Source organism: Cucurbita pepo, chromosome LG13 (genome assembly GCF_002806865.2).
Source record: "Cucurbita pepo subsp. pepo cultivar mu-cu-16 chromosome LG13, ASM280686v2, whole genome shotgun sequence".
Classification (NCBI taxonomy): Eukaryota; Viridiplantae; Streptophyta; class Magnoliopsida; order Cucurbitales; family Cucurbitaceae; genus Cucurbita; species Cucurbita pepo.
In genome coordinates, this window is record NC_036650.1 from 2,758,495 (window position 1) to 2,782,425 (window position 23,931).

The 23,931-nt window shown below is 36.9% G+C and overlaps 3 protein-coding genes across 4 annotated transcripts; all 3 read right to left on the minus strand.

Annotated features, from left to right (window-relative positions):
• Window positions 1-604: 604 nt before the first annotated feature.
• Window positions 605-5,944, minus strand: LOC111808398 (importin subunit beta-1-like). 2 transcript variants are annotated; one of them, XM_023694336.1, is made up of 3 exons: window positions 5,798-5,944; window positions 2,063-4,486; window positions 605-1,737 (listed from the first exon to the last, which is right to left on the minus strand). In XM_023694336.1, the coding sequence occupies exons 2-3, from the start codon at window positions 4,477-4,479 to the stop codon at window positions 1,539-1,541; spliced, it is 2,616 nt and encodes an 871-aa protein (XP_023550104.1). In that variant the 5' UTR covers window positions 4,480-4,486; window positions 5,798-5,944; the 3' UTR covers window positions 605-1,538. The 2 variants fall into 2 exon arrangements, with proteins under 2 accessions (XP_023550104.1, XP_023550103.1); XM_023694335.1 differs by lacking the exon at window positions 5,798-5,944 and adding an exon at window positions 5,101-5,180.
• A 2,972-nt stretch (window positions 5,945-8,916) lies between these two features.
• On the minus strand, window positions 8,917-17,389 carry LOC111809334 (acyl-CoA-binding domain-containing protein 1-like). Its single transcript, XM_023695776.1, has 6 exons — window positions 16,657-17,389; window positions 15,796-15,901; window positions 15,581-15,681; window positions 12,821-12,912; window positions 9,718-9,815; window positions 8,917-9,417 (listed from the first exon to the last, which is right to left on the minus strand). The coding sequence occupies exons 1-6, from the start codon at window positions 17,181-17,183 to the stop codon at window positions 9,247-9,249; spliced, it is 1,095 nt and encodes a 364-aa protein (XP_023551544.1). The 5' UTR covers window positions 17,184-17,389; the 3' UTR covers window positions 8,917-9,246.
• Window positions 17,390-19,007: 1,618 nt separating this feature from the next.
• LOC111809335 (importin subunit beta-1-like) lies at window positions 19,008-22,891 on the minus strand. Its single transcript, XM_023695777.1, has 3 exons — window positions 22,762-22,891; window positions 19,832-22,263; window positions 19,008-19,736 (listed from the first exon to the last, which is right to left on the minus strand). Exons 2-3 carry the CDS (start codon window positions 22,246-22,248, stop codon window positions 19,538-19,540), a joined length of 2,616 nt encoding a protein of 871 aa, XP_023551545.1. The 5' UTR covers window positions 22,249-22,263; window positions 22,762-22,891; the 3' UTR covers window positions 19,008-19,537.
• Window positions 22,892-23,931: the final 1,040 nt, after the last annotated feature.

Genomic DNA, 23,931 nt, shown 5'->3' on the forward strand with positions numbered 1-23,931 from the left:
GATTGAAGAGGGTTAGATGGACAAAACAAGTTAGATAACCAAATGGTCAACAAATTCTATCTGCCTAACACAATAAATAACAGAATCATTTATTTAAAAACGATAATCTGACAAATTCAACAAACGAATCAAAATTATGAAAGGTTGGGTTAAGGCGGGGTTAAGTTAGATTCTTTTTCGGTTTGAGCAGGATTGAATTTTTAAAAACCGAAAATTTCAAGTGGGTCCAAAATTTTTTTATATAGATAAAAAGATGAAATCTAAGTGATACTCCAATTACACAACACAAAAAGGACCTTGTGGCTTCATCAAATGATTCTGATGTTGAGGTTGAGTTTGAAAATTCATAAATAAATTATAAAAAGATACTAAGACTAAAGACAACGTTACATCTAGAAAATATTAGTTTTTATGATCTCATTCTCATTATATCTAGTAAACAATGAAAAGTTGGCCACAATGACACAAAAATTTAATGATCCAAATGGCCATTAACAGACAAAAATGCTACGGAAAGAACGAGAAAGTGTACACAAAACACTATGAACATGATAAGCAAGTACTAAACAAATGACATCTTAGCTATGAATATATAACAATGGTCTTTTTTCAAAAATGAACTTCAATTACCAATCATCAAAACTTTCCTTATACAGACAATATATACAAGCCAACAAAATCCTCAACTCCTACAGGGGCTGCGAGCATCACAACCTTTGAGATGTTTCCAATACAATTTTCACTTGCAAAATAATAAGATATCGGATGTATAAACAAATAAAGAAAGACGACTGTACTTCAAAAATGACCTGTGGGATATATAATGATTTATGTGAATTCACCGTATTGATCATGTATGATGAACTTACAAAACACGACCAAATGGAAATGCAAAGATAGGATATGATATATAATGATGACCCTTCATGCTTTCTGTTGCTATGAGAAACTGAACCAAACGACGTATACAAATATGAAGTGAATTTCACAGGAAAGACCAGAATACAACCAGACCATGAAAAAATTCACAAGACTGATGCAGAAAAAATAAACAAAAGGGTAAAAAGTGTCGAACTAGATCTGCTAGAGAGTAGAAGTTTAGAGAAAAAAGCACTAGGGTGTTTAATCAGGGGAAGAAGAAGTGAACGAACACTCCTGTACTTGATCCATTTCCACAACCCAAAACCATTTGATGGCAAGGCAAACCCCACTAGGTTGGACACTATCTCAAGTCAGAGATAGATACAATTCGAACCGACCAAGCCATACGAACTGGGGGCGCTAATGGACGCTCCCTCCTCCCATTTCTACCATGACATACAAGATCCCGACTTGACGCTGCTAATGCAATAGTTAGCAATGCTTTCATGATGATGATGATGATGATGCAAGTGTTAGTGACAACTAGAAGTGAACAGCTTCCCGTTGTCCTGAGAGTGAAGACTTGAAAGATGCAATCCGGACCCCAACTCAACACACCCATATGCATGCAAGGACTTCAAATGTGAAAAAAAAATAATTTTCCAACCAGCAGAGGCCTAAATTGAAATGGCACGGCTGATGGCCAACTTAGCCCATTCAGCAGATTCTTTAATCAAATGGTCATCGGAGGACAAGCATTCACTCAAAAATTCTTTGCTTGAGACAGATTGCTGAATCAAGGAACCAGCATGGCTACCCAGTGTGTCGGCCAGGTCTCCAAGGACTCCAATGGCAGTCTTCATAACAACTTCATCCCTACAGGGGAAACAAGTATGAAAACATCAAATAAATAATTCCAATTTAAGAACACATATTCACACTCACAGCTGGGGGGNATGAAACCGAATGAACAAAAAACAGAAGGGGATTTTCGAAGATGGGAGAGAAATCAATACCTGGATTGGGAAAATTGAAGGGATTGCAAGAAAGAAGAAGAGAGTGTGGAGGAGCGAAAAGACGGCAGTTGGAGGAACCCTAGAGGAAGGGAAGGGGCAAAAGGAAGAGAGGAGGGAGAAGAAAATGGAAGGGCGCAAAGGGGGGGGGTGGGGGAGAGAGAGAGAGAGCTCAGCAAAGTACTTACATGTCTTTTCTGATGTAAATACTATCCAAGAATTGAAGTATATGAGGGGCATAAGGGACCAAAAGCTGAGTTTTTGGAGAGCTCTTGAAACCTTGGAAGATCCCTGAATATGCCTCCAAAATCCCATTTCTCAAAGAATTCGTATACTCAGTCATTTCATCATCAATACCTGCAGTATGTGCAGATAACTCTGCTGCCCTTTGAAGCATGGGCATCGCATACATCAAGTACTTCTCAAAATTCTCCCCTATAGCCAATGCTATATCACCAAAGCATGAGAAAATAGGGGGCTTAACAGAACGATGTAACTGATCACTGGACAAATTCTTGAGCAGCTGAGTCATAATTCCATCACAGTAGGGCAAAACGTTATCCTCTAATGCCCTGCATATGTCCCCTACCACACCAACAGTGACGGCACAAACTTGGTATTCCTCAAAATTCTGAAGCCCCATTTCTATATATTTATAGAACTCAGTCATGTATTTACCAAAATCTGGGCCCGTTGAATAGGCAAGAGCTCCGATCGCCAGCATTGCTTCCTCATGTACAGTGGCATTTCTGCAAGCAAATACCCTCAGGAAAAGTCCCATTATTTGGTCTGCATACTGCATAAAGGCATACTTATTTGGCTCTGATGATCCTAGCTTCTGAATAAGAACTTGTAAGCACCCACAGAGCAGGCCTTGTAGTTCCCCTTGTCTCTCCCTTTCATCAGATGAAAGTTTTTGCCCCTCAAGAGTATTGTGCAATTCCATCATAATGACAGGAACCAGTTGCAACACCATTGGTGCTGTTTCATCAGTTGAACACCTCACAACTTCATTCAATGTTTCATATGCAGCAGTCCTCAAACGCGATTCCCCAGCATCTTCTCTGTGAGTAACAGTCAAAAGGGACTGAACAATTTCTTGAAAAAATGGTGTTAAAGGAGATGATGGGCCAACATCTTCATAACCTTGAGCAAGAAAATAGAGAGCACCACAGGCCTTCTCTGCGACATTTGGAACATCCTTCATGCTCTGAAGCAAAACTGTAATGATCTGCTGACAGTTCGCCTGATTAATAATGGGTGTATCTATATTGGAGCCATGAAGAAATTCAAATATCCGTCCAAGGGTCCATGCGGTTGTGTCTTTCACATGGTTATTGGGATCCTGAGTCAATGCAGTCAGCATGAACGATAAAGCCACATTAACAATTGGCATTAATTTTTCTGGAGCAGGCCCCTCCAAAATTGAACCAAAAGCATAAGTGGCTGCCTCCCTCTGCCTCCAATCTGATTTTGTAATGTTCTCTTCAATGAATGGCATAACAAGTGGAACAATATCATCTCCAACCGTGCGTGCAACAAGCCCCAGACATGTACCCCCAGCCATGGCAATGTTCCAAGCCCCTTCATCCTGATCCTGATCCTCTTCCTGCTTTAGAAGTGTCTCAAGTAACAGGGGCACAAGCGCAGGTAGTGCCTGCTTGATGAAATAAAAGCACGGTACATCAGAATCCCCAGTAAAGTCATCCCCATACTCTTCCAAGATATCTATCTCCTCATCACAAATAGAACTCCAGAATTCAACGGCCTGAAGAGCAACAGGCTCTTCATCCTCCTTAACAGCCTTTGCTGTAATGCCAAAAATATCCTGGATATAGCGAGCTAACTTGTCATAGTATGTCGACGCAATTGAAACCAAACATTCAAAAGCTGCCTGACGTATCCGCACTTCAGGAGATAATGTCGCCTCACAAACAACTCTCATGATATAATCACGCTCCATATCATTACTAAAGTTTGCTTGAGCAAACCCAAGAGCATTGTACAAGGATCGCGTAGCAGCAAGTCGTACGTCATTGTTTCCTTCAGATGCATTCATTCCCTGGACAACAGCTGTCAATATCCTGTTCACTTGATCTTGATCTAACACGTCTGGAGAAACTTCCTCACATAAATAACCAAGGGTCTCCAAGGTGGCTTGTTTGACATGGGATGATTGTTGATGAACATTTAACAATAGAGAACCTATCAATTCAGGCCATTGCTTCTGAGGCAACTCAATGCCAGCAATCTTTGCAACGACTTGCGATGCTGTGGACCTAGCATCAGCCACTGCTGAAGACAGTGTATTCAACAAGCAAGTCTTAATCTGGGACTTCACATTGCTATCCAGTGATAGCCATCTCTGAATGAGCTCAAATTTTCTATGTTGTTCCTTAGCATCCAGTGCATTCTTAAGTATCAGTCCGGCTAATTTACGACTATCAACTGGCTTTTCCTCATTTCCTAATTCACCAGAGAGAGACAGCAAGAAACTGGGAAGGTTTTGCTCCTGAAATTGCCTTAAACTATCCTCTGCCTGCTTCCTCACATTTGCATCTATTGACTGTGCATTCAGAAGAACCTGCGTAACCTCCAATGCCATGTTTCACCTGAAACTCCAAATTAACGGTCAACAGATTCTTAATTGAGGAAACTAAATTCATTTACTAAGAAAATATTCATCCCATCCCAAAAAGCTCAATCAGAAATAATAATGGAAAAACGAAACCTAGCTATAGCAATCGCAAAACCCAGGAACAAAGAGCAAGAACCCAGATCTCAACAGCATAACCAAAAGAAACTAATAAAACTAATTGAACTGCAGGTGATCTATCGAGAACCCAGCCCCTTAAAGTCATATGGACCAACCGTCTATGTCGATATCGATATCTTCCGGTTCAAACCATAAGAAACAAAAATGACAACAAATTTCCACAGGATCGAAATAACCTTTAAACGCGATGCTACACAGACCACTATAAACATACTGGTTCCACTTCAAAAAAATTAAACAAATAAACAAAAACACTGATACTGAAAAGGCAATACAAAAAACATCAAGAACTGAATCCTAATGAAGATACAAAACAGAAAATGGATGAATCGGGGAAAATCAAATAGAAAATGCACAGATCAAAAGGGAAAAAAAAAATCAGCAAGCAAAATGAAACCGAATGAACAAAAAACAGAAGGGGATTTTCGAAGATGGGAGAGAAATCAATACCTGGATTGGGAAAATTGAAGGGATTGCAAGAAAGAAGAAGAGAGTGTGGAGGAGCGAAAAGACGGCAGTTGGAGGNGTTTCACCTGAAACTCCAAATTAACGGTCAACAGATTCTTAATTGAGGAAACTAAATTCATTTACTAAGAAAATATTCATCCCATCCCAAAAAGCTCAATCAGAAATAATAATGGAAAAACGAAACCTAGCTATAGCAATCGCAAAACCCAGGAACAAAGAGCAAGAACCCAGATCTCAACAGCATAACCAAAAGAAACTAATAAAACTAATTGAACTGCAGGTGATCTATCGAGAACCCAGCCCCTTAAAGTCATATGGACCAACCGTCTATGTCGATATCGATATCTTCCGGTTCAAACCATAAGAAACAAAAATGACAACAAATTTCCACAGGATCGAAATAACCTTTAAACGCGATGCTACACAGACCACTATAAACATACTGGTTCCACTTCAAAAAAATTAAACAAATAAACAAAAACACTGATACTGAAAAGGCAATACAAAAAACATCAAGAACTGAATCCTAATGAAGATACAAAACAGAAAATGGATGAATCGGGGAAAATCAAATAGAAAATGCACAGATCAAAAGGGAAAAAAAAAATCAGCAAGCAAAATGAAACCGAATGAACAAAAAACAGAAGGGGATTTTCGAAGATGGGAGAGAAATCAATACCTGGATTGGGAAAATTGAAGGGATTGCAAGAAAGAAGAAGAGAGTGTGGAGGAGCGAAAAGACGGCAGTTGGAGGAACCCTAGAGGAAGGGAAGGGGCAAAAGGAAGAGAGGAGGGAGAAGAAAATGGAAGGGCGCAAAGGGCTGGACTTGAAATGCTAAAAACTAAATTATTTTTATTTTTATTTTTTTTTTCCGCCCAAAAAAGCAATAATTTAAGAGAAAAATTCAGATGCATTTGGTTCCATTTTAGGGTTTTAGGTCTGACTTGTACAACCAATCACAACGTCCGCTGATGCCTTGCTGGAGAAGACAAACACAAATTTATCATCATTAAAAATTTTAAGAAAAAGTCATATGATAAAATAAGAGGAAAATTCAATCATTTTAAAATATCAATTATTATTTTTATTTTAATTCAAAATATACCTAAAATTTTTAAATAATTAATTAGCCGAAAACATTAACTAATTTAGATTAAAAATATAGTTTTAGATTATATATTATTATAGGTTAAATTGGTTTGTGTCGAATCAATTTAAAAATTTAGGTATCAGATCAACTCGAGTAGGTTGAAGAAAAATGAATTTAATTTAACTTAAACCTAGGTATTGGATCAACCCGAGTAGGTTGAAAAAAGATCTAAACTAACTCGAAAAAGGTTTCTACCCGATGTACGATAGAACAATCAATTGTGAAGTTACTAATGATTTAACCTATGGTTAAGTTGGTAGGTTAGGCATTGGTATAACATGATTTTTGGTGTTTTTGTTCATTGAATTTTGTTTGGAATTTTTTATTTTGGGAGCAATTTTCTAATTTGATTTTAAAGAGGCATTAAGTGCAAATTTAGAGTTTAATCTAATGGAATTAAAATTAATTTAGGATTTAGCTTATTATTTGTAATGACTTTATTTTAAAAATAAAGTTATTAGTGTATGTGTGTGAAATTTTTTTTAAAGTATTTTTACTATGTCGTAAACTTAAATATTCACAAAATTCATCTTTCATTTAAAAAAAAAATGTAACATCAATGAAATAGTGAAGTTGGAAAATATAAGAAGAACGACTCCGGATAAGAACTTTAAAAGAAATGCATACGTGCTTGATGTAACCTAAGGGCTACAACTTAAAAGAAAATAGAACTATTCTTATTTTATTTTCATGGTCTCGATAGGTATGTCGTCATCCGTACATTGGTGTTTTACCTTTACTTGGAAAAATAATGGAAAATCATGGCTTGAGTATTAAAAAAATACTCAATAAGTAGCCTCATTTTTTGTATTGAAAAATCCGCTAAAATAATTGCATAAATTAATTCAAACTTGGCTCCAATATTTTTAGATTGACTAAATAGTAGTCATAGGACCTTAAACACTTCCAATTGAGGATATGAAAATTCTAACTTGAGAGATTTCAAGGGAAACAGGATCGCCCCTAACGCCCTTTTTATTCCGTTTTTTTAAACATATGCTACATAATTACACTTTTTATTATATAAAACTTTGTTCCATATAGTTTAGACATAGTTTAGATCTAGTCCGATGATTCAAAAAGTTTATGTACCACCAATCAGTCACTATTTCAATTTGTGAAAGGAAATTTTCGCTTTGACTAATATTGTAATTGCGAACTATATTAAGGTGTTGGGTTAATTTAAAAAAAAAAAAAAAAAAAAAAAACTTAAAACAACCAAACTTAAGCTAAATTGAAGCTATATGAACAAAATTGAAGATTTTAAATCATAGACTAAATTAAAAAAAAAACGCTCTAAACTTGTAACTTAACCAAATCGATAAAAATACTTATTACCTCCCTTTTAGATCGAAAATTGTGGACTTCTATTATAATTGCATAACTGTTGGGTTTATTTCAAGAAATAATTTTGGACCTACAAGAAGCTCTACCTCAACACATTCAATGCTCTTTACTTCAACCATTAAGGAGGTTCCAAAAACAATTATTATGAACAATTGTTCCAAATTTCTACCAACATCCGATGACTGACCAACTCTCTATTTGCAACACTCGACCTCAAACTGAACCTATGTATTAATTAATTTTTGTTGGGACCCCGCTATGAAGATAGGCGATGCCTCCATCAATAAATGGCTCGAATACCCATGAGAGTAAGCTTGTTGGGATTGCGAGTCCCAAGGCCACCAACCCAACTTCAAGCTTTACAAACCTATTCAGAAGCACATTAAAATGAAGAGTGGTTCCTTTATAAAGCATTCAAATCATTATTTTAGTATGAAATCACAAATAACTAAGGAGTAAAATACCATTTTATCACCTCAAAACTCATCCCAAACTTGCTCAAATGGCTTATACCTTCCTCTTATTATCCTTTATATAACACAGACAACTATTATCCCAAACAATTCAATTTACAACTAGAAATTTACAAGAGTGAGTCGAGTAATGCAACTATCGTTAGGTCGGGCGAGCTTCCGAAAAGAAACTCATCGAAGAAANACGATCCACTGCCCAATGCAATGGGGTCCGGCCTTCACTATCTGCAATCGTTCAAAAGAATTGTTTAGGAAAGATATTACTCAATATCATCCTTGAAAGGAAAAGAAAAATGTAGCCACTCTAGCGTGTTCCTTGAATCATTTGCAAGAAAAAAATAATAATAATAAACACAGAGAACGTTAGTAGAAGCACTGCATGACATGATATTTTCAAATGTTATTTTCATCTAAATTCAAGTTATACCCAGATTCAAGAAGTATTTCGAAATTTAGAATTCGAATATGAAGATACAGCTAGACCCTTTCTCATGGGGATGGCATGAGACTTCCCATACTAGAGTGCAGATTTAAATCTCAGCAAGTTTCAAGCTAGATGTAAGAATTTGGGGAAGAAAGATTTAGATGTTATCTGTCAGAGGGTTTAGGAATGGCTCTTTACTAAACTTGGGACAAAAGAACATTACACAAAAGAGGTCTTGTAGGAAAATCATGAAATTGGACTATTCGAGGAAAATTGATTATCTATACCTGACTATTAGAATAGTTTTTGTTGGTCAGACTNAATAAGATAGCAGCATGGATTATCTACATACCCAATAAAATCATCCCATATTCTTCCCAAAACACCATTTCCTAAGCAATGGTTGTCAAGTCCTATTCATTTGATATTAAACTATCAGAAATAGAGACAATTCCATGAACATCAATGGTGTCAAATTATCACATGGTATAATATCTACTATCTATTTTACCCTGAATGACAATATTGACGAGAGAGATACATTACTGTCGTCATCAGCATCATCTGATATGAAACAGGTAAGTATGATAAATACTCCAAATCTATTTATAATGAAGTTGTTAGGAAAGGCCATGCATGGGAGTATTTACATTCAAAAGGAACGTGTGGAATAATCAATTAGAAGATAGAAGGGAAAAAGGCACACTGAACATGGTAATCCATCTGCCAGTTTCTACTTCCCCGCAGAGACCATGAAAGGCCAGATAGATTCGCAAAGATCACAAGGTGACTTTCCATCATTATCTTTTTCGTTAATGTTGGCATTGTTCTTCACAAGATATTCAGCAATCGATTTTCTGTCGCATACAACGGCATAATGCAATGGAGTTTGGCCATCAATGTCCTATATCAAAGAGTGCACCAAATTTCATTCACGTAGGAAACGAAGGGTAGATCCAGTAGGACACTAGTACTAAGTAGTAATTTGTATAGAACTTTTCAAAAACAAATCTACAATCTAAATGCACAATTTTGCTTTTAAAGCTAGCCTTAATTAAGAGTCATTTCTGTTTAATATTGGCAGTAAATTTGCAATATGACACAGGAAAAATGCTTGCCACCGAGTAGAGGTTCGGATCAGTGGTATGAAAACATCGCAAACAATCTTGATCGGTAAATATAATGTTAAATACATTCTAGGTACCTTTTCATTGATATCCGCATTCCTGCTAACAAGCAGCTCCACAACATTAGAATGCCCACGATCCACTGCCCAATGCAATGGGGTCCGGCCTTCACTATCTGCAATCGTTCAAAAGAATTGTTTAGGAAAGATATTACTCAATATCATCCTTGAAAGGAAAAGAAAAATGTAGCCACTCTAGCGTGTTCCTTGAATCATTTGCAAGAAAAAAATAATAATAATAAACACAGAGAACGTTAGTAGAAGCACTGCATGACATGATATTTTCAAATGTTATTTTCATCTAAATTCAAGTTATACCCAGATTCAAGAAGTATTTCGAAATTTAGAATTCGAATATGAAGATACAGCTAGACCCTTTCTCATGGGGATGGCATGAGACTTCCCATACTAGAGTGCAGATTTAAATCTCAGCAAGTTTCAAGCTAGATGTAAGAATTTGGGGAAGAAAGATTTAGATGTTATCTGTCAGAGGGTTTAGGAATGGCTCTTTACTAAACTTGGGACAAAAGAACATTACACAAAAGAGGTCTTGTAGGAAAATCATGAAATTGGACTATTCGAGGAAAATTGATTATCTATACCTGACTATTAGAATAGTTTTTGTTGGTCAGACTTCCTCTCCTGGCATCGATCTTCAAAGAGTCAATAGAGCATCTACAAGCTAATAGGATTGGACATAGCAAAGGAAGCCGGGCAGCTAATTGTTTATCCTTCTGGGTACTCCCATAATTTTTAAAGATCAATTGAGTGAAAATTATGTTAAGTTGCTGCAATGGAAAAACACGATGGATGAAATCCAAGGGTCGTGCAGTCTGTTATGGGAAATACTTCAACAAATCTTCTCTCTTTGTTAGAGATGGAACTAGTGTTTGTTATTAGAAAGAAATGCTGAAGACGAAAACATGGGATTTCCACCGGAATGCTGTAGGAAACGGAAAGGCTAATCATTTGAATATCTGTAAAGTTTCTCTTTCTACAGAATAGGGAAGTTTAGAATTTGAAAGTCTTAGAAGCAAAATTTAGTTTCAATCGGCTTCATGATTTAAAAATTTCTTGAAAACAAAGTTTCAGTCTGAAACGTCAATTCTAGAAGAAATCTCAATGAAGAAGGAATGTGGATTGGCTCTCACTCATGAGTCATATTTTTTAGGCTTCACTCCAACCAATCTCCTGGATTCATGGACTTGGACATTGAGCCCTCCGGTCACTTCTATTTGCAGCTCTCTCCTAAGAGACCTAAATAACCTAAGGGGCATTTACCAATCTGAAACTTATAAAGTGATCTGGAAAAACAAATATCAGAAGGAAGTATCAATCCTTTGTACAGCAGCAATACCCAAGAAACAATGCAGAAAAGAAGCCCCTGGCTAGCTCTATGCCCAAATTGTTGCAATCTTTACAGGCACAATTCAAAACCACAAGATCACACCTCTGTCCACTGTCAAATTGCTACTACTTTTTGTAGTCAAATCTGAGCTTCATTTGATTGGGTCCTGCCTCTCAATACAACAATTACCTCCAATCTTCACTCCTTTTGACTTAATCACCCCATCAAGAAAAAGACTAAAATAGTTGGCCGAATATCATTAGAAGACTCCTCTGAGATACTTGGATTGAGAGGAAATACAGAATTTTTGGTGGACAGGAAGGAAATTACCCTTATCTAATTGATCAGATCCTTTCTACAGCAGCCTCTTGACGTAAGTTAGAAATATGTTTTCTAATTACTCTTTAAAGGTTACATGGAGGGCATTTTTTGGTAAATCCAATTAGCCTCAGCGGGGACTCTCCTCCCTTTCTGTATATGACTTTATATTAATGAAATTATGCTTCCTTTCAAAGGGAAAAACTAAAAAAAAGAAAGGAAAGAAAGAAAACGAGGTATAGCACAAGCAAAAAGTAGGGGGAAAAATATAATAGGATGTAGCTAAAGCTATTTTGTGGTTAATTTGGAAGCACAGGAATGATAGGGTCTTTAAAGATAAGAAAATTCTTCTGTTTATTTTTGTGAGCTTGTACAGTTCATGGCTTCCAAATGTAGCGGTTTCTCGTTTCATTAAAAAAAAAAAAATGATCAACCCATAAATAAACAAAATTTTAAAATTTTAAAAATAAAAAACATAAAACAAACAAATCCAATTAGCTCGCAGCTCCCTCTTATATATATAGACAGAGAGAGAGAGAGAGAGAGAGAGAGAGAGAGAGAATGACGTAGACACCACCATACCATCATTACTAGTCATTGACGGAGGGTCACAATAAAATGTGAGGACAAAATGGGTCGTAGATTAGAGTGCAATGATGAAATTAGAAAAGCAAGCAGCAGATTAAAATCAAAATGATGTCATCATATTAGCCATTTGCAAACTGGTATAATAGTACGCCTAATTGAATCATTCAATAGATAATGAAACTTGAACTACACAACGAAAACACACATCAACTCACCGGTTGATTTCTAATGAAGGTTATCTAAATAACAATACATACAGTGCCACATCTCCAGAAGACAACTCAATCTTATCCACAGTTAGAATCATAATAAAAATTGAATTACTGGTTCAAAACCCTACGAAGGTAACCTACTTCATTGGAAACCATACATAACTCTTACAAACCAGGATTTAATTTGTGGCTCGTTATTAATAGTGGATATGCTAAACAACGTTTCGCTGATCAGAGGCATCAAGCTCATCATTAAATCACTTAAAAGTTCTTTTGGACAACAAATTTGGAAGCAGATTAACAATAAAACTAAGCCAGGTTGGCCTCATTTGCTTAATCAAGTCCACATGCCAACTTCGAAGATCATAACAATATGTTTTCCTAGACTGTGAAGAGTCCTATAGAGGCATACTAACTTAATCAAGTCTACATGCCAACTTCGAAGATCATCATAAATCAATTCATTTACCAACCTCCATGACTCATTAGACCTATCTCATTTTTGGAAATAAAAAAATTAGGTTAAGAACTTCTTTCAATAAATTCTATTTTTCTAAGAGGTTACCGACTTTGTAACTCATGTTCAAAGACATTAAACATTAAGCACAATTATATATTGTTAGGAACCAAAACAGGAATTGCTTGAGAAACGAACCCTTGATATTCACTGAAACGCCACTTTCTACACTCTTCAGCAAATTTTCCAATTCTCCTTCTCTAGCAAAGGCATGAATGGCTTCCAGCTCCCTGAAAGTTGAAACAATAATCTTTCAGTTGTGTGGTTCCCTGTGTGGGCTTGAAAAGCTTCAGCAAAGATATACATCCAAAAAGGCTAATGAAGAATCCCTCCGTAAGCAGTAATTAACAATAAGACTCCAGCAACAGGAAAATATATTAAGTATCAAATATCAAATTAACAAAATAATGAGGCCTATTTAAACAATGATAACAAAATGATGAAAATGGACAGCTACTCCACTCGTAATAAATATCCCAAAAACATAAAATAAAGCTAAAAAAGGAAAGATGGAGGTGAAATTGGTATAAATCTCAAAATTAATAAAGCAATTGAAAAAAAAAAAGAGAGAGAGAGAGAGAGAGAGAGAGAGAGAGAGAGAGAGAGAAGATAAAATGAAAAATTCAATTTCTTATAAAAAAACAAAACAAATTCATTAATGGACAAAGCTCATACAGCCTTTTAAACTAATGGTATGATGATCAAGACAAAATGTCTTCATCATCAACACATTGAGATTGGCACTCCGTTGTAATCATAGTAAACTAAGAAAAAACCCTAGTAAATATTGTCAGTTCTTGAAGACTGAACTGGTGAAGGAATGCATGGTAATTATATATATTATATTATTAACCATTTTCATCTCTTTGCAAAAGTATTATGAACCATTTTCGCTCAAACCAAGCCATAGAAGTAAAACAGAGACCAGGTGCACAAGGGAGCTATAAAAAACGAGACACAACAAGGAGAAATACAAGAACCAAGTGAGAATTAGAAAACAAAGAAACATCACCCAAGAAACAAAAGGAATCAACAGCCTAGAAGCAAGCTGATTTAACTCAGCAATTGTTGTTTATGTTCAATAAGGAATACAATGACCAAGGAAGAATTAGAGAGCTCCCCAATCTCTCCCAAAACACTCTACTCTCATATTACAAAAAAGATCTGCTCCCTTCTCTACCTATTTCTTAGGTTTACATGATATATTCTTCTAACAACTTGCAAAATAGCTGCCCCCACCCCTCCAACCTTGGCTTCCCTCAAAATCATCTCTCTCCCGACCCCTCCTCCTTCCATAAATCTTAATCATTGGAAGCTGATCACAAGAATAAAAGAATGTCCAATTCCAAACACCTTCCAGGACCCTCTAAACACATAAAAGCTCTCCTCTCCCTTCAAACCAGATAGTTCCAGCAGTTTTCGCACACTTCCAGGCCTTTATCTCAAAAGATGAATAATAGTTTCCACTAAGCAACCTATTAGAAGATTAGGTGGCAGGTGAAAGAGAAAAATAGCCAATAGCCAAACTTCCAAAGCAACATCCTGCGTTAAACAGTGTGAAGAGTAAGTGAACAACCTGCAGCATAGGAAAACAAGACTTTCTTTCTCGAAATTGAAGGCTACCCAAAATTCTTGAAAAAACTCCACCAAAAGTGCAGTAGAATACCTCCAAAGAATATAATAAGATCCATTACAGCCTACTAATAGAGAAAACCAACACTAAGTTATAAGCATGAAAGAGGCAAACTCCATGAGCACGTGATACCAATTCTCTCTAATCAAACCAACCAAGAGAAAATCTGATTTTTTCCTAGGCTTCAACCTTCCAAAGCTTAGGAAAGACAGGAGAAAGAAGAGGCTGACGGAAAGAAGAGAGAAGGCTAACATATAAAGACTTGCATACAGATACCAAAGAGTTGAGCAACCAGACTCTTCTATTGTTTTGAATCAGGGATAACACTACGCCACCGTTCAAAATCATCAATAACTTCATACACCTTATCTAAAATTTGTCCTTCCAACATGAAAGCTCCTTAGTATAAGAAGATAAACTTGCCTACTTTGTAACACTTTTCTAGTACTTTCAACCAAAGTCGTGGAAATTTTTTTTACCAAAGATTACTCTCTACATTGATGGAACAAATATCTTTTATGAGCCCTAGAACTTTTGGGAATCAAACAAATTATATTTCATTCATAATGTTCAGAAGGATCCCCCTCTCACAAAATTCGATGAAGATCTTCACAAGATCATGTTTAACTTGGAAATGGTGGGAGGTCGAACACAATCCCCCATCCCCCTGAAAAGTGTAGTCTTCAGCAACCACAAAGCAATTCCAACTCCAAACCTCCACAAGTAAACTCCAACGCCATTCCCAGACCTTAAGAGTCAAAAACCTCATTCCACCATGACACATTATCACAGAATGGTATGAAAGGGGTGACAAATAAAAAATGCTACTAAGTCCTTAATTTCACACCAAGGAGCCAAGTGATTTCTCCAGGATATCAGAATGGAAAGAGAGGTGTTGAAAACAACAAATCCAAAATGAAACTAGAACCTTCTTAATTTCATACCAAGGAGGACAATAATTAATCCTAGATATCAGAATGGTGAGGACAATAATAGGATGTTTAAGGACTAAGGTAGCAGCTAGAGAAGCCTTTAACTTGGCAGCACTTCATTATTCCTATTGGCACTCTATACATAGTTCCTTTTGCATGTCTGTCAGCTCACATAGGATGCTTTACACTTGAATAAATTATAAATTTCGGTCTGCTCATAATATCAACGAAAGGAATATTTTGGTTTCAAAAAACTAAAAAGGGAAGGAAAAAGAAAATGAAAATGTGGCTTATAAGTAAAACAAATATAATCATCATCAAAAGGAACCTTACAAATCATTCCCGGTTTCCTCGTATACAAAAGTGCTGAAGACTGGCCCCATAGGTCCTCTTGAATCTTTATTTTTAGCATCAGCATTTCCATCTTTGCTTTTCTGATCCTCGCAGGCATTCAAAGCTAATTATAAAGAGAATAGAAAATACAAACAAACAAACAAGAAGCAAATAGGGCACGTAAAGATGGTGAAATAAACTAATTAAGTACTCACCCCACTTGCACCAGCCACCCAAGATGGATACAACTCAGTAACGAGATCAATGTACTTTTGCATTGCTTCTTCAGGAGGCATAGCACCCAATTTCTGCCACGCTTGCCTGGTAAAGATAATTACCGATAAGTATACATAAAACACTCGGGCCAAAATGAACTATAACGTTGTTACCTCCTCACAGTCGATTTCAGGCGTCTTCATTATTTCTATTTCGTTATTTTTTTCATCATAGCACAACAACATGATAACTCACGAGAAGAGTGTAAAGAATCATACAGCTTAAAGACCAAGAAGTCTTTTTTTATTTATAAATCCATATATATATTTGTGTGTTAGAGCCAACAACACATTCACCTAATCCTATAATACTTGGTTGCCAAAAACTAGGACTTCATTATCCCATGCAAGTGGACTTTGAACTCCATAATCTTTCTTAAACTCGATAGAAATCTCGGCAGCATGTCTAGTTGATATAGTGACTATTTTTCTACCCAAACTACTCGAATAAAATTCCTAAACGTACTTCATCACATGCCATTACTACAATGACCATGGTCCAAAGATGGATTAAATTGGACAGGATTTCCTAATATAGTCATCATTTAAGTTTTATCCCAGTGTCCACCAGTGAAAACCTGATAAAAAAAGGCTAGATGGAACAAGGGTTTTACCTCCCTATCCGAACCCTTGTTAAAAGGAACCTTCATTTAAACTCTTAAACAATCCATTTCACGCGCATTATAATTAGAGCAGTAAACAATTAAACCAGTCTTTCACCCAGCAATCGCTAGGAACTGTGGTGACGAATCTTCATAACGAATAGGTAAGGGGAAAATAAACGTAGAAAAACAGCAATACCACTTGGCCCGAGCTGTCATTTTCAAGGCAGACGGCTGCGGCGTGCTGCAAGGCCCCTCGGTAGCAATTTTGTAGTAGCCATAGAGCTGCAACTGTACTTCATTGGAGACCTTCGGTGAAAGGCGGTCAGCAGCAGAGGCGGCAACAAATGCAGTGGCAGCGCTAAACAGCTCGTCCAATTCGGTGCTCTCCACCCCTTCCCAATCATCATCATCATCATCATCATCATCAGTATCACTCCCACCAAAACTCTCATTCCTAACACTACCATGCTCGGCGATCACAGAGTCATCCTCATGCGCCAATCCGAAATCTCCCGAACCCGACCCGACATCAGCCGGGTCGATTTCGATTGGGTTGGTTGTGGAAGCACCTTCGCTGGATTTCGGAAAGGAAGTAGTAGTGGTACGAGAAATAGATAGGTTATCTTCCTTGAAAGAGACGACTATGGAGATCAACTTAGCAACAAGATAAGAGAAGATGAGGCCTATGAAGACGGTTTGGAGAAGGTCTTGCCAGTCTGCCATGGCGAGGCAATTGAGAAAAGGAAGAAGCAGTGGATACAATCCGTAGGAGGATTGAGGAATGAGCGGAAAGAAGGGGGAAGTGTTCAGAGATCGAAGAAGAAGATCGAGGAGGTGTAAAACCCTGGAATCGGAACGGAATCTACGAGGAGGGAAAACGAAGGTGGGCGTTGGCGGAGGGCATAAATACCTATGCAACAAACACAGACTCTACTGAAAGCGGCGGCTTACACGATATTGGGAAATCCCTCATCTCCATGTAATGTTCTCCCTTTTACACGTGGCATCATCTTGGACGTCTAAACATGACACATACTATGTGATGCGAAGCAGGTGATTTATCAGATATGTTCAAACGCATTTGTTACTTCACCTTTGTAATTCAATTTTCTTTTAAATAGTTACAATAATTTATTTTTAAAACTTGTTTTTAAGTATAAATAATTATGAAATTAAATAAATATTTGTATATATAATTATATTTGTTTTGATTCAATTCAATATAATTTAATAAATTTATAACCTAACCAAAATTTTAAGCAATGGGTTGGATTGATATAAATTTTTCAACCCATGTCCAAAAAATAATAATAATTTAATTTTCAAAAAGTTCAATATTTAATTTGATTTCTTTTTTTCTTTTTTTTTTTTTGAAAAATAATTAAATAGAAATAGTTAATATTTTATTTAAAAAATATCACATTTTCTTCCTCCACTCTGTTTCAAAATTTCGAAACATATTCAAAATTTTAAAAATAAATCTATCATATGGATGGGACGGTGAATAATAACAAATAAAAAGAATTTTTTAAAATTTAATAATATTTTTAAAACAAAATATTAATCATTCTAATTCAAAGCCAACATAAATATATTTATATTTTATAATTTAATGGTGTTACGGAAACTTTAAAGTATACCATAAGATACTTTTAACACAAAATATAGATATATTTATTAACTTGGCCGGTTTAAAAATATCTATAAAAAAATTAAATCAATTTAAAAATATTTTTAAAAATATAATTACTTTTGATATTTAAAAAAGTAAAGATAAATTTATATTAATATTCATTGAAATCGTGCCCCATTCGAAAAATAAAATTAATTATTTTAATATGGTATCGTTACATTGTCAACCAACTGACCAACCTACCAGAATCCAACTTTTTGACCAATCAAAAATTAAATCAGGATGAAGTTTATAAATTGATATCATAGTTACAAGATTAAAATATATATATTGAGATGAAATTTGCATGATACATAACAAGCCCAAATGGGAAAAGCTAAATCTAGCGCTCAAATATTATATCATAAACGAATTGGGGTATACATGATTAAGTTGGGCTGAAAGATTTTTTTAAACCAACTCACAAATACGTGAATAATTCTAATGAGACTAAAGTGCCACTCAGACCAATGAATACTCTAAACATTTTAATATAATTTATAAATTTTTGTCAACCCAAAGTTTTGTCCTATGAATCTAAAACCGAACCAAATCAGTTCGAATTCAAAAAAATCAACCCAACCCAACTCAATCCTTATTGGGTCCGTCCACATTGTTCCGTCCACATTGTTGGGTTGAATGTAAACCCTTAAAAGCAAATTGTGTGAACACATAAACATTCTCCAAAGCATGTGCCAAGTGAAACGAAGTTGATTAAAAAATGGCTGGAAGAAGGCTCTTACCTCTTTAAGATGTGATGGGAAAGAAGCTCAAGGGCACCTTGTTGGCACCCGAGTTGATGATATACCTTCAAGTAAAGAACAAAGGTGAGAATACAATATGAAGTGGAGAGAAGGAGGTGAGGAGAATACAAGGAGACCTTGAAATTCATATAACATTGATGCCGAAAATTTTAAACAAAAAATATGAATGGATGATTTAGTCCTTAAATACAACCGCTAAAGGGAGTAGAGTAGTTCAGAGAAAGAGTAGCACAAGGGTGTCTAAGCTGGTCAGCAGAGCATATAACAAGGAGCTAAGCAACTCCCTGCGTTCATCCATTTTCAACAATAAAGTTCAGTAACCCCCTCCCCTCCCTCCTCCCTCTCTAGGCTAGGATTTATCTCAAATCAGAGATACATTTGAACCCACCCAGCCGTATAAATGACAGTACTTCGTCGATTCCTCCTCCCGCCTTCTACTACCATGACAAAATGAGAAGTACCGACGCTTCACGTTGCTAATGCAATAGTTAGCAATGCCTTCATGATGATGCAAGTGTTAGTGACAACTGGGAGTGAACAGCTTCCGTTGTCTTGTATTATGATGCAATCTTCGACCCCGACTCAACTCGACACACCCAAATGCATGCAATGACTCAAGAATATGCCAACCAGCAAAAGCCTCAAATGGAAATGGCACGGCTGATGGCCAATTTGGCCCATTCAGCAGATTCTTTAATCAAATGGTCATCTGAGGACAAGCATTCCCTTAAAAAGTCTTTGCTTGACACAGATTGCTGTATCAAAGAACCAGCATTGCTTCCCAGTGTGTCTGCTAGATCTCCAAGAACCCCAATGGCAGTTTTCATCACGATCTCGTCCCTACAGAAAAACCAAGCAAAGCAAAAAATATAAAAAATATAAACAAAAGTCCAATTCACAAACCCGATATAGAGAGAGATCAGCGAAAAACTCACATGTCTTTCCCCATGTATATACTATCCAAGAACTGAAGTATATGCGGAGCATAAGGGATCAAGAGCTGAGTTTTTGGAGAGCTTTTAAAACCCTGGAAGATCCCTGAATACGCTTCCAAAATACCATTTCTCAAAGAGTTGGTGTAGTCGGTCATTTCGTCATCCGCACCTGCAGTATGTGCAGATAACTCTGCTGCCCGCTGGAGCATTGGCATGGCGTACACCAAGTACTTCTCAAAATTCTCCCCTATAGCCAGAGCTATATCACCAAAGCACGAGAAAATCGGGGGTTTAACAGAGCGATGCAGTTGATCACTAGACAAATTCTTAAGAAGCTGAGCCATAATCCCATCACAGAACGGCAAAATCTTATCTTCTAATGCCCTGCATACATCCCCTACAACACCAACAGTGACAGCACAAACTTGGTACTCCTCAAAATTTTGAAGACCCATTTCTATATATTTATAGAACTCAGTCATGTATTTAGCAAAATCTGGGCCTGTTGCATAAGCAAGGGCACCAATGGCAAGCATTGCCTCCTCATGAACTGTGGCGTTTCTACAAGCAAAGACCCTGAGGAAAAGACCCATCATATTATCCGCATACTGCATGAACATATACTTGGTAGCATCTGATGAACCTAGCTTCTGAATAAGAACTTGTAAACATCCACAAAGCAGGCCCTGCAATTCACCTTGTCTTTCCCTTTCATCAGATGAGAGCTTTTGCCCCTCAAGGGTATTATGCAACTCCATCATGATGACAGGTACCAGTTGCAGCACCATCGATGCCGTCTCATCAGTTGCACACCTCACAACTTCATTCAATGTTTCATATGCAGCAGTCCTCAAACGTGATTCGCCAGCATCCTCTCTGTGAGTAACATTTAAGAGGGCCTGAACTATTTCTTGGAAATAGGGAGTTAAAGGAGATGATACACCAACATCTTCGTAACCCTGAGCAAGAAAATAGAGAGCACCACAGGCTTTCTCTGCCACATTTGGAACATCTTTCATGCTCTGGAGCAGAACTGTTATGATCTGTTGACAGTTAGTCTGATTAATAATGGGTGTATCCACATCTGAACCATGAAGGAATTCAAATATCCGTCCAAGGGTCCACGCAGTTGTGTCCTTCACATGGTTATTTGGGTCTTGTGTTAAGGCGGTCAGCATAAATGTCAAGGCCACATTAACAATTGGCATTAACTTTTCCGGGGCAGGACCTTCCAGAATAGAACCAAATGCATAAGTTGCTGCCTCCCTCTGCCTCCAATCAGATTTGGTAATGTTCTCTTCAATGAATGGCATAACAAGTGGGACAATCTCATCTCCAACAGTTCGTGCAACCAGCCCAAGACACGTACCTCCCGCCATGGCAATATTCCAAGCTCCTTCATCTTGATCCTGGTCCTCTTCTTGCTTCAGAAGAGTCTCAAGCAACATGGGCACAAGAGCAGGTAGTGCCTGCTTGATAAAACGAAAGCAAGGAATATCAGAATCTCCAGTAAAATCATCCCCATATGCTTCCAAGATATCTATCTCCTCATCACAAATAGAGCTCCAGAACTCAATAGCTTGCAGTGCAACGGGTTCCTCATCTTCTCTAACAGCCTTTGCAGTAATGCCAAAAATATCCTGGATGTATCTAGCTAATTTGTCATAGTACGTAGAAGCAATGGAGACCAAGCACTCAAAAGCTGCTTGTCTTATCTTGACTTCAGGGGATAAGGTGGCCTCGCAAACAACCCTCATGATATAATCACGTTCCATATCATTGCTAAAGTTTGCCTGAGCAAACCCCAAAGCATTATACAAAGAACGAGTGGCAGCAAGTCGGACATCGTTGTTCCCTTCCGATGCATTCATACCCTGCACAACAGCTGTCAATATCTTATTCACTTGATCTTGATCTATCACATCTGGAGAAACTTCCTCACACAAATAACCAAGGGTTTCCAAGGTGGCTTGTTTGATGTGAATTGATTGTTGATGGACATTTAACAAAAGTGAACCAATCAATTCAGGCCACTGCTTATGAGGCAACTCAATGCCTGCAACTTTAGCAATAACTTGGGATGCTGTTGACCTAGCATCAGCCACAGGCGAAGAAAGAGTACTCAACAAACATGTCTTTATCTGGGTTTTGGCGTTGCCGTCCAGTGACAACCATCTCTGGACAAGCTCAAACTTCCTATGCTGTTCCTTAGCATCCAAGGCATTCTTAAGTATCAAACCCGCTAATTTTCGGCTGTCAACTGGCTTCTCTTCATTCGCTAGTTCACCAGAGAGTGATAACAAGAAACTGGGAAGGTTCTGCTCTTGGAATTGCCTTAAACTATCTTCTGCCTGCTTCCTCACAGACGCGTCTATCGCCTGAGCATTTAGAAGCACCTGTGTAACTTCCATTGCCATATTTCACCAAAGCACCTGAACAACAAGCAACGATCAATCACTAGTTCACTCGAAAACTACCTTAATCCTCCCAATCTGATCTAATCCAGAAGCCCAAAGAAATATCAAGCTTCATTAAGACAAATCGCACCAAAAAAACAAAATCGAAAATCTCAACAATACAGAAGAATCATTAAAAAAAAAACTCTAGCCAAACTTCAACTAATCCAAAAAGAACCCCACGTTACTCCAACCAATGAGACCAAGCTTCAAGCCTGAGACCTATACCATAAAAAACACGGCAAGAAATTCTCACAAGATCGAAACGATCCACACAGACACTCGAAACAAATTCCACGCTTTCCAAAAGAACACGACACTGAAATCAACTAAAAGCCACCACAAAAAGCTATACACGATATAAGAAAACCAAGAAAAAACCATACAAACAAATCATTGATGCGCAGGTCAAAAGGCACCAATACAGTGAGCACATTAGAGAGGAAAAGCCGCGGTTGAGCAAGAAACAATTACCTGGGAGTAGAAAATTGAGAGCTTTCGAAGAAGGCACAGGAAGAAGATCCTCGAGACGGCGTTCTGAAAACCCTAGAAGTGGAGAAGCGAGAGGAAGAGGAGGGAGAGATGAAGTGCAAAGTGGAAAGATTTGAAATACAAAAACAAAAACAGATTGATTTTTTAAATAGTAAATATTTCCGGGAAGTTATACAATACAGTATCTTCCATTTTGGATTCCTGTGTCTGACCCATCCAACCAATCAGAGTTGTCGATCAATCAAGTCAAAGTAAGAGACTATCTTGATCGATTTTTAGCCGTTGGATTTGCAGAAAATAATTTTTCAAAAAGTGTTAACAGTGAGACGGATCTTAGGAAAGCAAGAGTTCAAATTTGAACGATGGTAAGATAACCTAGACGTTGTGTTGGAACAGACAACAGTAATGTGTGCGGCCGTTACTTGAAATTTAGGATTTTAATATTATTTATACATCGGTCCCATTATTATCCTATTATTTCTCTTTAGCCCCCATCTATAACATATTTACATTAACGGTCCTTAAAATGTATACCTATTCTTATTAGTTTAATTATTACCTCATCATTCTTATTTTAGGACAAATCAAAATTCACTAAATATGTCATTTTCAAAATTAAGTTACTAAATATAAATCAAATTCAATTTTTTTTTGAAATTCAGACAAAATTGAAGCGAATCTCATGGTCAAAATTATATTTTGAGTTTTTGCCTAAAATTGGTATGTTTAAATATAAATTACAACCATTCAAGTTTTTGTTGGAGAGAAACTCTTGAATAAAAGAAATTAACACGTTCTTTGTACAAAATTCGGATCAACGAAGAGATAAGCTAGAATTAGATTACCTTCAGCTTACCTTCCGTTCATGATCACGACCTCGGAAGGTTATGAAACTTTAAAAGGGGCCTTATGTAAATTTTTAGAATCATTGGGCCATGTTTGAAGCTCGAACCAAGTTTAGGACGGGTAAGGACATGTTGGCTTACCTACTATTCCAAAAAGTTTGGATAAGTTTAGAACTTAAACCAAGTTAGGAGTATAAGTCAAGGTTTAAAGGAAATGACTAAAATGCCCCCGAACAATTAACCTCAAGATTTACCCACCTTAATGAATTCCTTTTAAGGCTTAAAATTTAAAGTTTTATGTTAAAGT